This window comes from Paroedura picta, chromosome 7, assembly GCF_049243985.1.
Source record: "Paroedura picta isolate Pp20150507F chromosome 7, Ppicta_v3.0, whole genome shotgun sequence".
In the NCBI taxonomy this organism is placed as follows: Eukaryota; Metazoa; Chordata; class Lepidosauria; order Squamata; family Gekkonidae; genus Paroedura; species Paroedura picta.
The window spans coordinates 74558318-74576661 of NC_135375.1; the positions used below are offsets into that span (position 1 = coordinate 74558318).

Sequence of the window (18344 nt, forward strand, 5' to 3'; positions counted from 1 at the left end):
ATTTTTGTTATTCACGACGTTGTACACTATCTGCAACACTCCTGCAAAAATCGCTTCGTTGTAGCGATTTTCGGGGAATCCACAAAAGTGGATTCCCCCTAAAAAACCTGCTAGACTCTTGAGAACAACCTGCAACACATCCGAAAAAGACACGTGTGTTCTCGGTACAGCAGTAGCAAGCATGTCCTTCCCTAATCTCTTGCACCTGAGCACTCAGACTTGGCGAAATTGCTCGTTGTGCGGAAATTCCCATGGTCTGTGCCCTTGTAGTAGTGCAGCAGTTGGTATAGTATATGTTCATAGTTTGAGGAAGAGTACTTGTGCTTGAAAGCTCACGCCTTGAATAAATCTTTGTTGGTCTTAAAAGTGCCACTGGACTCTGATTTTGTTTTGTTCTGCTGCTTCAGACCAACACGCCTACCCACTTGACTCTCTCTTTACGTGAGTTGTAATGTGTGAAGGTAATTAAAACTGGCATCTTTCTGTTCACTATTCATAAATTGGAAAGAAATGTAGTGACAGCTATTAAACTATTTCAAGAGTGATGATGAATGCGGGCTACATTAAACACCTTTACTAGTCACATTTGTAATATATTCCTTCTTTAACTCACAGATGATGCAGGAATTTGCCCCACGAAGAGGCAGTTTGTACATAGAGAAGGGGGCTTAATTCTTTTAATTTTTTTCCAAATCGGGAAAAAATATTGGTACCTAGCTCATCCAGTTAATCAAACTCTTCAGTACCATAAGCAGAATGCAATATAAATAATATGAGCAGTCTTATAAAATTCAGTTACTACATAATTAGCATCCAGTGGAGTAAGTATCCATCTGCTTCTCCTCTTAATACAAAATTCACATGAAGATCAGCATGTAGGTATTGTAACCTCATTATTATCGCTTCTTTGACTGCTTAAGCATAATGGGACCTAATACTTATCCTAATACAACTTGTATTACGTAGAAATTAAGATTCAGGGTTAAATACTGGGTCTGTTGACATATTTGGCACTATGGCTACAAACCAAAGAACAACTGCTTCTCCATATTTAGCAAAGTTTTAACAAATGTTCTGCTTTGAAAGCTGGCTTTTCAAAAGCATACTTTGCTGCAGGATGCTGTCTACTGCTTAAAGAAAAACCATACAAAAACCTACCATTGGGTGCAGCCAAAAAAGGCTTTGTGAAGTACAGCCCAACATTTAGGCTCATCTTTATTCACCTTGTATGAACTTAAATTCTTTCACGTTATTCCTCTTGGCTTATAAATTGTCGTGTAATTTTTGTTCACTATCCTTTTATAAATATGTTGTATTTGTTGCTGTTGTGTTGCTCCTTGAAATTTCTAGGTGATTCCTCCTAAGGAATGGAAACCAAGGAAGCATTATGATGACATTGATGATTTGATGATCCCTGCTCCAATTCAACAGATGGTCACTGGTCAATCAGGGCTCTTCACTCAATACAACATTCAGAAAAAGGCAATGACTGTGAAGGAATTTAGACAACTTGCCAACAGTGACAAGTATGTATACTAATTTGGTGGATCTTGTGGCCTCCCCATTTTACCACAATTTTCATCCTGTTGGGCATCAGTTTTTAGACATTTTATTTTATAATAGTTGTGTGCTGAGTAAGTGATCTGTGGCTTACAGTTTATGGTTTCTGCAAGAACATTTTCATTTAGAGAAATGTGCGAGTTAGCACAGCACAACTTCCTAAAATCCCTATCACTTATTATGCACCAAGGGAGGAGTAGCAAAATTATATGGTAGGACAGTGAGTCTGGGCTGAAATGTGTTGCCATTCTCATGTATATATTAATCTGATAACATCATACATGGTTCTTGAGGATAACCTTGAGTTGTAATTTTGTTTTCTTCTTCACCAGCTTTGAAATAAATCTACAAAAAAATGGACAAATAATACAAGGTTATAGGGCAGTGGTCCCCAACCTTTCTGAGGCTGGAGACTGGCAGGGCATCGGGCCGCGCCCGTGGGCCGTGCCCGAGGGGGCCATGCCTGCGCATCAGGCCGCACCTGCGCGATGCGCGGCCTGGCCCTGATTCCCTCTCCCCTCTCCCCGCCCTCCCGCAGTAATAAGCTTCCCGGGTCGCAAGCTTGCGGCCTGGGAAGTTTTTTACTATGGGGGGGCGGGGAGAGGGAGCCGCGGCCTGGTGTCATGGCCTTCGCGGCCCAGCACTGGGCCGGGGCCCGCAGGTTGGGGACCACTGTTATAGGGGACTGAACCTGACATGGATAACCCAGACTAGCATGATCTGGTCAGTTCTTGGAAGCTAATCAGGGTCAACCCTGGCTAGTATTTGTATGGGAAACTTCCAAGGAATACCAGGATCATGACATCTAGGCAAGCAATGGCAACCTACTTCTACATGTTGGTTGCCATGAAAACCCTTGGGGTTGCCATGTCATCTGTGACTTGATAGCAAAAAAACAAAACAAAATAAGATACTGTCTATACTTCAGACTTTTGAGATGTACATGCTATATACATAATAAACGTATACAAAATTTGTTTCATTACTGTAATTTGCTTTCAGTTTTCTTTAAGCATATTACGAAAGTACGTATGATTTCTAGGTTGTACTGTCAGTCCAAAGATTCCTGAAACTGCTTACAAAATTATTAAAAACACATTAAAGCAATTAGAATTGCAGTTAAACAAGTTAGGCTTATTTATTTATGTTTATATTTCTAGACTAACGCTCTCAGCAAGCTGGCTCGCGGTGGTTTACAGGGAAAAAAACATAATACCCAATAAAAACATAGACAATAACACATCTTAAAATAATCCCCAACAACACACAGGATGGCGGTATCCAGTATGACCTTAAAAAAAGAAAGAAAATAAGTCCCTACCCATGCTCCGGGCATCAGTCTTGGTGCAGATGAAATTGGGGTTGGCAGAAAAGGATAACAAAGCTCTTGATGCAGTCTAGCACCATGCACAGGATCGTATACCCCGGGGTTCCTTCCCAGCCTCAACCAAACACCTGGTGGAAGAGCGCCACTTTGCAGGTCCTGTGGAACTGAGTCCCAGCAGGGCCTATAGGCCCTCCGGGAATTTATTCTACCATTTAGGGCGCAGGACTGAAAATGCCCTGGTTGAAGGCCAGGCACGCCTCCCAGGGCCCTGGGACCCTCAGCAGATTCATACCCGCAGAGCGGAGTGCCCTGTGGGGGACATAAGGAGGGACGAGTACGGCGCTAGTAACCAGGCTTGGTGCAGATGGAAAAACGGCATCCAAGCTACCTTAGTGATCTGAACCTCCATAGAAAGGAAGGCATCAAAAATCACTCACAAATTCCTGGCTTGTGGTACAGATGTCAGTTGCATCACATCCAGGCAGGGAAGTCATGCTTCCTTATCTTGCCCCTGATCTTGTCATAGGATCTTCATTTTGGAGGGGTTGAGGTTCAGGCAACTCTTCCTGATCCATCCAGTTACCGCTTCCAAACAACTGACAAATGTTTCTGGGGGGACATCCGTCCGTCCATCAGGAGATAGAGATGGGTGTCATTCGCATACTGGTGACAACCCAGCCTATATCTCTGGACCAACTGGGCAAGAGGGTGCATATAGATGTTGAACAAGGTGGGAGAGAGTACCGCCCCTTGTGGCACCCCACGCGGGTGCCACAACTCATCTCCCACCGCAACCCTCTGCAACCTGTTCTCAAGAAAGGAGATCAGCTACTTAAGAGCTGTTCCCCCTATCCCTGTGTCAGCAAGGCAATGGACCAAGAGCTCATGGTCAGCAACATCAAATGCAGCCGAAAGGTCTAACAACATAAGACTGGCCGACTCTCCTCAATCCAGTTGGCACTGGATATCATCCATTAGTGCGACCGGCATGGCTTCCACCCCATAGCCAGGATTGATGTCTGACTGGTATGGATCTAGGGCCGAAGTTACCTCCAAAAATGCCAGGAGCTGGTTCATCGCGGCCCTCTCAACCACCTTGCCCAGGAACACTCTATGCGAAACTAGGCTGTAGCAGGTGGGGTCCCGTGGGTGCAGAGACGGTTTCTTCAGCAGAGGGTGAACTGCTGCTGCCTTATGCCGCTGAAGGAACTCTCCCGACGAAAGGGAGAGGTTCTCAATATCCCTCAGGGATTCACCTATCAGCTGATCGCTTGACATATGTCTACTTTGGATATAGAGAGCTGTCTGAAGCTATCAAGCCAAATTCCGTGCAATGGCCACGGAGCTTCCAGTTCATATTCTGTATCAATCGTGGCAGTAAGGTCATGGTGGTACAACAAGACTTTATCTGTAAAGTAGCCTGTTAAAGCTTCGCAGCCTAAATCCAATTTACTATTATTTTGGTGCCCTTCCTCAAGAGCGGTCAAAGTCTGAACTACCTTAAACCATTGGGCTGGGCGAGAGCTAGCGGACATGATTTCTGCCATGAAGGAATCAGACTTTGCGGCTTTCACCCCATCTCATACGCCCGCATAAGTGTGAAATGAGATGTTCTTGCCACTTCCTTGCCAGTCTTCCGCCATACTAGCTCTAGCTGTTCCACCTCCCTCTTCCTTTCCCAGAGTTTTGCAGAGAACCACGGGCTCATTTGAGGTGGGGGTGAAGAGGGCGCTCAGGAGCAATCTCATCAATGGCAGAGAATAGGAGGGACTTCCAGTCATCCACTAAGGCCTCCAATGAGTCACCAGAGGGCATTGGGTCCTGTAAAGCATTCAGAAATCCCTCAGATTCCATAAGTCTCCATGGGTGGACTATAACAACTGTCCCTGACCCCCGATCCGGAGACTGGTACCGGTCTGTAGATCAGTTGGTACCGGGCCACGGCTCCTCCTTGTCCTCCTTCCTGACTTCTGCCTTGGGGGCTGCCCTGCCACTCTGCTGCCATCTCATCTTTGGAGCAAGTGGATCAGGGGCTCAGGCAATGGCAATGATGTCCCTCGGCAAAAGACTACCCCCCTCCCCAGGCCTCAGAAAATTGTCACGCGTTAACCAGTCCCTGGTGATAAAAAGATTGGGGACCACTGGACTATAATACATCATCCAAGCAGGGAGGGGGTGGCATCTGCAGCCAGGCCTTCAAGATATGGTGGTCTGACCATGGAACGGTGTGGTTAGCTTCAATCACAGCACCAAAGATCAAATCCAGGGTATCGCCAGCTTGATGAGTGGGCCCGGCAACAATTTGCAAGAACCGCATTCTGAATGACAAGCAAGACTCCACAAACTCAATTAACATCTTCAGAAAATAAGGAACATTTAAGCTGGAATTGAAAACTAAGTTTCTGCGTTGACCTAACAGTTGTGTATATGAGATATATATAAATGTTAATATTTGTATGGCATCTCTCTAGAACAGCTAGAAGTCACTCTAGCTGTCTAGTTAAAACAGTAAACCAAATTAGATCAAGAACAAATAACAGAATATCAATAAAATAGCCAGTAAAATTAAGCTACTGTGTAAAAACACTTAAAACTGTCTAAAATGTTGTTAATAAAACAGTCTGCAGCCTTGAAGCTTTCCATAACACAGCTAAAAATGTGGAGCTTCAGAGTTAAGTCTGGGGAAAAGAAATGTTTTTCCCAGTGCATAAAAGATTAAGATAAGGCCAGGCAAATGTCAAGAGGGAAAGCATTTCACAGCCTGGACATCACCATGGAAAAAGCCCGGTCTGTGATTGCCATCTCCCTTGTCTCCGTAGGCGCGTGCACAGGCAACAGGGCTTGCAAAGAGGATCTCAACTGGTGGGCTGGCCAATATGGGAAGAGGTGGTCCTTCAAGCACCCAGGCCTAAAGCTATTTAGGACATCACAGATATCAACCAGCACTTTGAATTGTGCCTGAAAACAGATGGACAGGCAATGTAGATCTTTCATCATAGGGGTGATATGATCAGTGTATCCAGTCTCTCACTGTAACCTGGCTGCTAAATTCTCAGCAAGTATTATGACAAGTTAAACAAAACAAAATCAGAGTCCAGTCGCACCTTTAAGACCAACAAAGATTTATTCAAGGAGTGAACTTAAATTACAGAAATCCCCCCTTGCAACTGTTTAATACATTCTTGATAGTGAAGACAAAAATGATTACATTTTTATTTGCCAATTGTCTGGGGGCCAAGAATAGCCCTACATTTGTTATGACTGTTATTGTACAGTGAGTAAGAGAAGATTTCAAACAGCATCATGAACGTTTTGTAAGGAACATATGTAAACTGGTAGTAGAGTCAGATTCAAGATCCTTCAATATATTCCTTTGCAGGACGCCTCTTATGTAACATTCCATGATCGCTTAAAGGGACATCACACAAGACAGTTGATTAGATACAGTGCAAATGTAATTCATACAGCTTTGATATTGCTGATCATGAGACAGAACTTTAAAACATTGTTTTTTGTCCTTTGTAGATACTGTACTCCAAGGTATATAGACTATGAAGACTTGGAACGAAAATACTGGAAGAATTTAACTTTTGTAGCACCAATATATGGAGCTGATATTAATGGAAGCATATATGATGAAGTATGTGTTCTATTTTAACATAAATTATCTGATTACTTTGCAGTGAATGTTGTCTGTAATTTCTATTTCTGAGTTTAAATTTTCCCAGTGAATAACATAGCCTCTTATGACTGTTTGGTGGAAGAAAGGCAGATTAATTAATTAAAATATAGTGGAAGGTGTTTTATTTTAACTCTGAATTAATGTGTCCTTAAATTCTGAATTAAATCTAAACAGAAGTTTGTATTGACAATATCTTGAGAGCCAGTTTGGTGTAGTGGTTAGGAGTGCGGACTTCTAATCTGGCATGCCAGGTTCGATTCTGTGCTTCCCCACATGCAACCAGCTAGGTGACCTTGGGCTCGCCACGGCACTGATAAAACTGTTCTGACCGGGCAGTGTGCTCTCTCAGCCTCACCCACCCCACAGGGTGTCTGTTGTGGGGAGAGGAATGGGAAGGCAACTGTAAGCCGCTTTGAGCCTCCTTCAGGTAAGGAAAAGTGTCATATAAGAACCAACTCTTCTTCTTCTTCTTAAAATGGAATTAATGACCGTTTGTGAAACACGTGTAAAGAAGGAATCTTGATAAAGATTAGAGAATGTAAATAGAGAATGTTATAGACAAGTCTTTTTTTTACATTGTTATTATTGTGGGCCCAGCTTTGCTTTCCTGAAGTGACAAATCTTCACAAGTATTGGGATTCAGCATGACTTCAAGAAATAGTTTAGAGAATATATATTCTGAGTCTTCTATTTTATGCAAATTTAATTATTCAGGATCTAAAATTTGCCCAGTTCAAGTAAATTATCTATTTTGAAGTCCTTTATTATGTGCAGAGATGCCTTCCTACATCTCAGAATTGACAGTAATACTGCAATTGTTGTGGCATTACTGCCCTGGTTAAAGTATTTGAACAGAAATCAATGTATTAATGGTTATCAGGAAGGAAAAAAAGAATGAAACCTAAGAATGCAATCTAAGAAATCCAGGATGTGCTTGTACTATTTTGTAAAGTCTTCTGCAGATGAACAGTGTTTTGGTTTGAAAGCTCTGGGGTTTTCCTACCCCACTTTCCTGCCTTACTTCCTAGATCCTCTAAGAACCATCTTTTGAATGTTGCAATGCAGCATGGGGGAGGAGGTACAGTTAATCAGAGAAAAGGCTGTTGGGATTTTTTTTAAACTAGTGTTTTTTCTCTAACAAGCAGTCTCAAACTTTTGCAAAATCTCCTTGGATCCAGATTGTGAGAAGCAAGACATAAAATTTTTGTCTGTTTTGTTGTTCTGTTGAAAGTTTGGCAACACTGTTAAATAAAGCCACTTTCTAGCAGCAGTAGCTCCTGAGAGGTGTGGTTGGGGAGAAAAAAATAACATGCCTCAAATTGTTAGACACTATTTGCTTTGCCATCTGCATTGATTCCTCAGTTCCCTTTGTATTAGCAGTGGGGGGAAAACTGGCTCAAGAATTTTGGGAGCCTTTGGGCTAGATATGCTTTGTATGATTGATTATTGGGCCTAATAACTAATGAGTCAGCTTTTTTCCTGTGGGCATTCTGTGAGAACCCCAAATACTCTCACTTTGAGATGGAATGCGTGATCTGTGTCTTTCACTGTACCCAATTTCTCTTTCTGGGATTGTGGCACAAACTTGGGCAATGTCACAAAGGAGTCCTATCTACATTAGAGGTCTTGAGGAAAGGGGGGATTTTCTAATTAATTACATGTACCTAGCATTTTATCACAACTGAATATGATGGATAAGGGAATGTTGTTCAATTCGTCAACATTACTACTGGCACCTGTGGAGACAACTCATTTTTTGTACTCAAAAGGTTTTATTTTAGGTAATCCAGTCTACTAGTGATTTTAGTTTGTTCAGCAGATGGGAGGGCTGATAAGGAATTGATTTTCTCTTCTATGAAACAATCAGGAATAAAATGTTCACAATTGTTATTAATGGAATCAATAGAGTGAGTCCAGTTTATCAAATCTCCATGAACAGCATCCTTCAAATCTTCTTCAAAATGATTTTTATTGTTGAGGATTTAAATTGCGGAGACTTTGATATCAATGAAATTAAAATTAGGTTATTGAATACTCGAACTGGCAATATCCCTTTTGTACTCAAAAAGGGTTTCCGGCACAATAAAATTATAGGAACCTTAGGAGTAGTGAACAAAAGCATGGTTCTTTGTACCTGATTTAAGTAGTTAAGAGGCTCAACCAAAATCAAATCAATAGGCAATATAGACTTGCCAAGGAAATATCTTAGGTGCTGAAATACCTGGTGCTTGGTTTTCCAAAGAGGCTTTGGGTCTTTGTATCTGCGTATAGTCACACAGACTTTAGGTAAAGGTAAAGGTATCCCCTGCGCAAGCACCAAGTCATGTCTGACCCTTGGGGTGATGCCCTCTAGCGTTTTCATGGCAGACTCAATACGGGGTGGTTTGCCAGTGCCTTCCGCAGTCATTACCGTTTACCCCCCGGCAAGCTGGGTACTCATTTTACTGACCTTGGAAGGATGGAAGGCTGAGTCAACCTTAAGCCGGCTGCTGGGATCGAACTCCCAACCTCATGGACAGACAGCTTCAGACAGCATTTCTGCCACTTACCACTCTGTGCCACAAGAGGCTGTCACGCAGACTTTACGAGGCTGTAATTTTAGATGGTATTGTAGGCTCTTGCCATCTTGTTTTACCTGCATATTATGTGTTTTATCCACTGCCATGAGGGGTTAAGTTTTCTTATAAATATTTTCTGGATTGGGAAGAAGAGACCCTTGAGGTTGTAATGACTTTGGGGAATTATTGGATGACTGCTACATTGGTGTGTCCCTTGATTCCTCTGCAGAGCTATGGTATAGTTTTCATTCAATAATCTGTCTCTGTAACCATCACTAGAATATGTCACAAAAGGAATAGGATGCACCATTAAATGTAGAATATGTGAATGGCATTAGAGCAACCAATGGGAGAGAAAAATCTTAGCATGAGAAGAATAATAAATAGAAAAAAGACAGGCAAAAAAGAGTAGATTATGAGAATTTTGAAAAATTCAAGCGCAAAGAGGAAGTGGTGCTAGAAATGAGAGTGTGGATGGTGTAGCCTGTAGCACAACATGGAGGGGGGTATAAATTAAAAGGAGGAGTCCTGGCATCTGTGCATTTTGAGGAGGAGAATCCTGGAAAACAATTGCTGGAATTTTGGCTTTCCATTTCTGGTCAGTTTCTTCTTCTGCCACCAGATGGTAGCTTTGCACAAGGATTCGTGTTTATGTTCATTGTGCTTTGGGAGAAATTTCTTCTAAATTTAGAATCAGGATCTTTCATATTTATTCACTGTAGGGGTTTTTATATATTGAGTAAGGATGGATGAAATACAGCTTGTCTGGAATGAGGCAAAAGATGAGCAAACAGTATATGGTGTAATTACTGCCTCATGAGAAACCATATGTGATAAATTAAATATGTGAATTATGTTATCTAATAATGTATATTATCTAATAATGTAAAAGATAATACAAAGTCATTTTAACAGTGTGATAAAACATCTCATTCTGTAATTTTTCTATATTTTAAGTCCCAATCGAAATATATATGCAATAATTTTGCATGCTACTTAGCATTTTGTGTTAGGAATGTTTGCCTGTTGTCTAAACCAGAAAGTCATTAAGATTAGTACAGAAACTATTTCTAATTAGCTCATTGTTATTTCAGTGGCTGAGATCCAAAGAAATAAATCCAGTGGGATTCTGGACATCTGCTCAGCATAGGGCAAACCATTTCAAATATGCTTTTCATGGTGGAAGGAGCTATGCTGCACCAAACTATTTTCAGTCAAAAAGAAGCAAATTTTCCTCAAAAGTAGATAACAAGATAGGATAGTTAAATGAGCAATTAAATGAATGAAAGTTAAATGAACCATTTCTCAGCACAGAACATCTTGTGTTTGTAACTTCCCTCTGTTTAAGAAGTGCTTCCTTTGTGATGTGGAAAATGGTGTTTGAGCAATATGAGTTTAGTGTTTATGGAACCAGTTATACAGTTCTTTGAATCTTAGATCTTGTTTGGATAAAATTGACAGTTAGGAATATTGAGAATTGGACTGGATCAGACTAAATGTCAATTAGAATCCAAGATGGGCCCTATAACAAGGATGAAAGCCTATTCCAGTCCTGGATCATTAGAGAGCTATTTCCCTGAGTATAGTAGTATAGTTTAGCTCTTAACTTCTGATAACTTTGTCTTCAATTAAGCTACCTATTTTTTGGTAAAGAAGAATGGGAAGAATCATTGTAGTAAAACCCAAATCAGAACCACAGCTGGATCTTGGCTGTTCCATGACATCCTAAGCAGATAGTGGAAATGGGACTGGCTTCAACAACATTACAGCTGTCTTATTATACAACTGATGACAAGTGACAAATGCTTTACTGGCTGCTTCCACTTGAGAAACTGTCCCAGACCACCAATACAAATCCTATAGGAGTTTAGTCTGCACAGTTCCTTGAAGTGTATCATGGGTCAGATGTATAAATGTAGGCTACAACTCCTCTGGAACAAATAGTCAATAAAATACTCATAAAATACAACAATTTTGTAATGAAAGCTCAGCATGCACTCTAAATAGATATCAGGAAAAAATGTCACAGTCAGAGTAGTTCAGCAGTGGAATAGGCTGCCTAAGGAGGTGGTGCCCCTCACTGGCAGTCTTCAAGCAAAGGTTGGATACACACTTTTCTTGGATGCTTTAGGATGCTTTGGGCTGATCCTGCGTTGAGCAGGGGGTTGGACTAGATGGCCTGTATGGCCCCTTCCAACTCTATGATTCTATGATACTGTTTGTGTTGGGGAAATAAACATGAGCTCAGCCTGTCCTCACACCACCTATGATTCTGTCATAGTAACCTGTTTAGGATTTGTTTCCCATTCCCCTGTAATCTGAGGTGAGATAGGGGACAACCCAACAAAGGGTCTTCTCTGTCATGACCCCAAAACTGTGAAACACTCTCCCTAAGGAACTTTCTGTCCCCATCACCTGCCAGAATGTGAAATTTTGTTTTGTTTTGTTCGGCATTCCCTTATTAATTCCCCTTCTTTATTTTTTTGCAGTACTGTAAATATATGGTTTGTAAAAAGTTGATTTTTATATCTTTCAAATTCTCTTTTAAATAAAATTGATTATCTGTTCCTAGATTAGCTTTTACTGTTGACTCATGGAACTACCATATTTGCATGGTACGCAGAAAACTTTTTTCATTTCTTGAAAAATATTAAGCACCCAATTAAACTTATGAACAGACAAAAATATAATATTTTATAAAATATGGAATTCACTTGTGAAACTTGCTTCTGTGAGATGTGATGATGGCCATTAAATTAGATGTGTTTAAGATGGGCTCCATCTAAGGCTGCTTGCCATGATGGCTCTGGAAAGGCAGCTTTCTGGAGGGCAGCAGTGGGGGTAATTTTTTTGGCCTTGTTGCCTCTTCTGTGGGTCTTCTCAGCCTTCCAATCAACAATGGTGGAAAAACATGATATTGAGAGATATAATTAGCCTTATCTTGCAGGGCTGTTATTTTTATGATACTATCCAGGCATTTGTTTTTTTTTTAATTTACCTGAATCTACCCTTTAACTGTAGTCCAGAAAGTTAGTTATATTTAAGCCCCAACTTTTTCAATCAAAAAGGATTTTGGTACCTTTGATGTGTGTTATAACTACCCTGCTCTGAATAGAGACCTGACGTACAGTGAAGTTATCTGGCTAAATTATTCAGATAAAAATAATTGTTCTAATGTCTCCAATAATATTTTTGCCTTTTTTGGGAAAAGCCAATTGAGTGAGTTTGCATTTGTTTATTTGTATTCTACTAATCAAATATCATGTTTATTCCAGAACGTTAACGAATGGAATATTGCTCATCTTAATACTATATTGGATGTTGTAGAAGAAGACTGTGGAATCTCAATTGAGGGTGTCAATACCCCATATCTGTACTTCGGCATGTGGAAAACAACATTTGCATGGCACACTGAAGATATGGATCTCTACAGTATAAATTATCTTCACTTCGGAGAACCAAAATCATGGCAAGTTATCTGTTTATGAAAGCTCTGTTTTGAAAGATTAAAATAAACAAAAAGTAGATAGTTATGTGTATATATACAGTAGCTTCAAAGCCTGTTCCTAAGAATGGGCCTTGAAAGGGTCCCCTCCCCTGGCCCCTAGCCAGTGGGACAGAGCTCCTTAGCAGGCAGTCAGCAGGCTGGGAGGCCCTGGTTAGCAAGCCCAGCCTAGCAGGCCAAGAGGCCCTTGTTAGCAGGCCCTCCACCAGGGTCCTCTCCCCTTACCTCCTGCTGGCTCCAGGCACTGAGGTGGTCTGAGAGCAAAGACGCTACAGACCAGGTACAGAGGACAGGAGCTGCAGGGGCAGGACCAATCAGCTGCAGCAAAGCTGGCTGCACCCTGATTGGCCCTATTCCAACTTGGACAGCTGGACACATTCCACACCCTCCCCCAGGCTGTTTCACAAATATATAGAGGAACCATGGATAAGGATGAATGAATACAGAGACATTTAGTAAAAATGTGCAATAGTGAAGGCTAAGATTTGACAGGAAAGACTTATGGTTTAAATTCAGAAAAGATTATCAATGCACAAAGTAGGGGCTGTTTCTGAGGTGTGTGGAAAAAGTGACAATAGGCAAGAACAACAGACAATAAGCCTGTTTCACCTGCTGCATTCCATTGGGCATGACACAACTACAGCAGTGAGGGACATGTCTTGCTGTTTGCAGTGTCAGAATCATAGAATCATAGACTTGGAAGGGACCTCCTGGGTCATCTGGTCCAAGCCCCTGCGCTATGCAGGACACTTACAACCCTATTGCTCATCCACTGTAACCTGCCAGCCTCTTGAACCTTCACAGAATCAGCCTCTCCATCAGATGTCTATCCAGCCTCTGTTTAAAAATTTCCAAAGATGGAGAACCCACCACCTCCTGAGGAAGCCTGTTCCACTGAGAAGCCACTCTGTTAGGAACTTCTTCCTGATGTTTAGACGGAATTTCTTTTGAATTAATTTCATCACACTGGTTCTGGTCCATTCCTCCAGGGCAAGAGAGAACAACTCTGCTCCCAGATGTCCCGAACCCCCGGTCTGGAGACCAGTACCGGTCCGTGGATCATTGGGTCCGGGCCACGGCTCTTCCTCGTCCTCCTCCCCGGATGCTGCCTCAGAGGCTGCCCTGCCACTCTGCCGCCAGCTCACTTTTGGTGCTCTCCGATGGCCATCATGGCTGGAGCTCCCCCTTGGCATGGCACTGCGCAGCTGCTGCTAGCAGCACCCCCCAGTGGGTGGCAGGAAGTTAGGGGTGCCGGTGGGAAACCAAGAGGAGCAGGGGCTCGGGCGGCAGCATCCCTCCGCAAAAGACTAGCCCCCCCAGGCCTCAGTAAAATTGTCAAGTGTTGACTGGTCCCTGGTGATAAAAAGGTTAGGGACTACTGCATGGTAGCCTTTTAACTATTGGATGATGGGTATCCTCTCCAGGCTAAACAGACTAAGCGCCCCCAACCTTTCCTCATACGTCTTGGTCTCCAAACCCCATACCATCTTTGTTGCCCTCCTCTGAACACATTCCAGTTTGTCTACATCTCTCTTTAACTGGGGTGCCCAAAACTGAACACAGTACTCCAAGTGAGGCCGAACCAGAGCAGAGTAAAGCAGTACCATCACCTCCCGTGATCTGGACATTATACTCCGTTTGATACAGCCCCAAATCCCACTTGCCTTTTTAGCCACCGAGTCACCCTGCTGACTCATGTTCAACGTATGGTCTACTAAGACTCCTTTTCTCACATACTAAAAGGATCTAGGAGTCTTAGTAGAACATACATTGAACATGAGTCACTTCATTACTAGTCCATGTGGTTGGGAAAGAAGGGAACAGAAAACTGTGGGGAAGTGACAGTGTTGCAGATACTGGAAGCAGCTTTCTGTGTGACTGTGTGCCCTGGGCAATCATCCCCCTTTTGCCCATTGGATAACATGGTCTTAATTATTCTTTGTATTTAGAGTTCCCTGACTATGCAGAAACTCCCACTTTGCCCTGCTGATAGGCTCTCAACCTTGTGATCTTTTGTTTTTGGTTGACAAGTGGAGGACTTGCAAGAGGGAGATGAGATTTAGAAATGCACCCCTCCCCAGCCCATGCCCAGTATTTCTCTGTTTCTGGGATTTTATAAGTTCTTTGAATATAGAGCAGTCCACTTTTCCCTTTCTTTCTGGGTCCCTTTCTCTCCCCCCTGTCTACTAACTGCTCCCAGAATCCTGCCCCCCTGGAACATGGGTCATCATCAGGTTGGTTTGTTTTTAAAAAGGGGCCTTTTTGTTAATTTTGCCAGTGATGTCCTCATTCCTCCTGTGCTGTAGCCACAGCCTGGCAACTCCACTTAGCTTTTTAATTGCTGCAGTAGTTAGAGATAAGCCTACCTCACTGGGTTTGGGCAGCTGTGGCAAACAATTACTAAATGTTTGGCATAGTCCAATCCTCTGGATTGTAAGCAGTAAGTTTGTTAGTTTTATTTGGAGTCCTAATTCTGTTAAATGCAACATAATGTTGAACAGAATCCATAGCTAAAGGGCCAGGAATTTTTTCACTCCCCACCCCTACAACCTAACCATATCCCCAGTTGCTTCTAATTAAGAAAGGATAAGCAAGGGGCCTGCTGTTTTGTTTCATCCATGTCCTACCAATATGTTAATGTGGCCCTGAGCATAATATAACTTTAAAAAGAATAACACAACATTTCCCTTTTAAAAACACAAGATGCTGTGAATGCAGAGGGCAATGGGGGTGGGGGTGACAAAGGGAGATGGAGAAATGGACCTATTCAAGTGCAAAAGAGCTTATAGTATCCTGGAGGGGAAGATTTGGGTTAGAGAGAAGTTTCCTAGTGATTTATTTCTCCCTCGATTCCTTGTGGGTCCCCAACTTGTCAATATATTGATAGCAAAGTCAAAACTTGTTTTTGGATGAACAGTTAATGCATTTCTTGCAGTTACAGGAGTATGAAATGTGTCAAAATAAAGCACAGAACACACAGGTTTTCTGAAAAGTAATTTTGCCAAGAAAGTCCAGAGGAAATTAAAGCAAATAAAAGAGATGACTGCAGGCTTGAATCTGTCTTCCCCTCATAGCCATTGGCTGAACATCTGACTAGTGAGGGAATTAAGCTGTTAGGGTCCAAGGACCTAAGGACAGAATGAGCTGTTAGGTGTTGGTAGAAGGGGATGTAGAACAATGTATAGCAGCACTACCAAAGGACAGTCGGCATATGCAAATAGAATAATGAAAGGATTAGAAAACAAACACATTGGAAAATGCTTGCAGGCTTCTTTTTGTTTGATCATTTAAGCACATATCTAGTTGGTATAACAGTAGCCAATACATGCTTTCTGGGAAGGTTCGGTTTTCCAAAGACATGCCTGTGTTCTGCATAAATGGAGCTGTATCATCAATGGAATTGATATGAATGCGATCCTGCTCCTGATCTTTTAAAAATTAAAGTGTTTCAGTGCCAACCTTGTATGATTTCAACATTTGCAGTATTGACATTTAACCCGCAATTGGTTTCAGGTGAAGTTATAAAACTAAACCAGTTAACTATGTAGCATTTCTTTTCTTACAGAGCTATTAGCATGTTGGCCAGGTTTTATTTCAAGGCAAATTGCTTTGATTTAAGCAAGCAAAAAAAGCTATTATATTTTCTATCAGTAATGATGTACAGTACACTACCTCACATCACAGGTGTAATGTATGATTGGGGCTGTCTTTTAATTTTGTATATTTCTTGACATAATAGTTTTCATTAATTGAAGTATATTGTAAATTCAGTCAGGGGAAAACTCTGCCTATTCAGAGAATGCTGCTGAACATCTTGCTATAGCTCAATTTTTTTAATGTAAGAAGCTTAAATTATTTGCACCACATTTCTTGTTATTGGGTCCCACTGAGTTCAGCGACACATTTCCAAGAATAAGGTGCCCTTTAAATATTACACTAGCAGCATGAGAAGCACTTTCCTTTGGATCCATCCGATAGTGGCACAGTAACATTTAAATGGCATCTAACTGTGCCTGTTCTTTATAGCTGCTTGGTAAGAAGGGATATGAGTTCCAAGAAGACTTATGTATTTCAGGGGACACTGGGATTTTGCAGCAGTAAAAAGCTTGGGCTGGGACTATCAGTGTAGATCCTGCAGGTACATCAGATATTCTGAAACAAGTCTTCTTATCTGGGGCTGTTGTTAAAATCCTTCCAAAAGACTTAAGTGATCTTTGTAAAGGACCACAGAGAGAAGAAAAATATGAGTAAGGCCTGGTGGGTGGGTACATGAAACCACTAGAAAATATACATAGACCTATATGGACCCTGTCTGTAGTATTTTTTTTGATAGCTATATTGTGGTATGTGTGTAAAGTGCTGTCAAGTTGCCCCCAGATTCGTGGTAATCCCATAGGGCTTTCAAGGGCAAAAGATGTTATCAGGTAGTTTGCCATTACCTTCCTATGCATACTGACTCTGGACCTCCTCACTGGACTCCCATCCAAGTGCTAACCAGTGCTGACCCTGTCTAGCTTTTGATATTTGATGAGATCAGGCCTATCTATCCATCCATCCGCCACCCTATTGCACTAGGTATCTTGGGGCGGCTTACAACAATATAATACAACTAACATTAAAACACTTAAACAACTAAAAACACTTAAATTCCAGTAAAAAAATTAAATACATTTTAAAAAGTAGAAGCATTGCATTGCAGCGTTACTGAATAAAAATAGAAGGTAGGAGTACCCAATTCTGGTAGGGGAGGCCCTTTTTATATTTTGGTTATTCTAGGTATACTGGCCTCAACCATATGCCTGGTAGACGAGCTCCATCTTGCAGGTCCTGCAGAACTGTCTTAGTTCTGTCAGGGCACTGATGTTCTCTGGAAGTACATTCCACTAGGTGGGGGACAAGGCTGAAAAAGCCAGTTACACTTCTTTGAGGCTGGAGACAACTAATCATTTGTCTGAGACTGACCACTGTTTTCTGTGGGACATATTCAGATAGGCGGTCCCTTAGATATGGAGTTCTGAGACTGCTTCTGATCTTAAAAGTTATGATCAAGACCTTGAACCAGACCTGGTACTCAAGAGGAAACCAATGTAGCTGCTGCAGCATGGATCACCTGGGCCAGCTGCTCCAGAGTTTTGGCTCCTCTTCATTCTTAATTGGAACAGCAGGTCTACCCAGTTCCCTGAAGCATGGTATGGGAGGTCGTGGAGTAGGGTTTAAGTTTGCTGCTGAGCTACTGCTGCTGAGCTACTGTGGATTTTATCTTTTTATGTGGGGTTTTACTGTCGTAACCCACCGCAAGATGGTCTTTTTGATAGTGGCGGGTAAGAAATCAAGATAATAAATAAATAGGTGCTCCAGGGCCAGATAGGGTGAGAGTAGTTACCTCTAGTTCATTTATTGTATCACCAGTTGGAGGAAGGTCATGATGGACCCATGAGATCTTATCCACAAAATAGCTCACAAGGACCTCACAGCTTATATCCAATTTTCTACCATTTGGACATTCTTCGTCTAGGGCAGTAAGTGACTGAATTACTCTAAACCAGTGGTCCCCAACCTTTCTGAGGCTGGGGACCGGCAGGGCATCGGGCCACGCCCGCGCGGACCGCGCCCGCGGGCCACGTCCCCGCGGACAAAGCCCACGCATCAGGCCGCGCCTGCGGGCCACGCCCGCGCAGCCCGGCCCTGATTCCCTCTCCCCGCCCTCCCCGC

The 18344-nt window shown here is 42.2% G+C and overlaps 1 protein-coding gene across 9 annotated transcripts in view; it reads left to right on the forward strand.

Annotated features, from left to right (window-relative positions):
• Positions 1–18344, forward strand: part of KDM4C (lysine demethylase 4C) — a 259002-nt gene that overhangs the window by 17535 nt on the left and 223123 nt on the right. For all 9 annotated transcript variants that reach the window (XR_013232575.1, XM_077344954.1, XM_077344951.1 and 6 more), the window contains exons 3-5: positions 1351–1526; positions 6413–6527; positions 12403–12596. Coding sequence is in view for 8 of the 9 variants with exons in the window: in XM_077344954.1 (XP_077201069.1) it covers positions 1351–1526; positions 6413–6527; positions 12403–12596 (485 nt within the window). In the remaining variant the exon portion in view is untranslated. The remainder of the gene's footprint in view (positions 1–1350; positions 1527–6412; positions 6528–12402; positions 12597–18344) is intronic.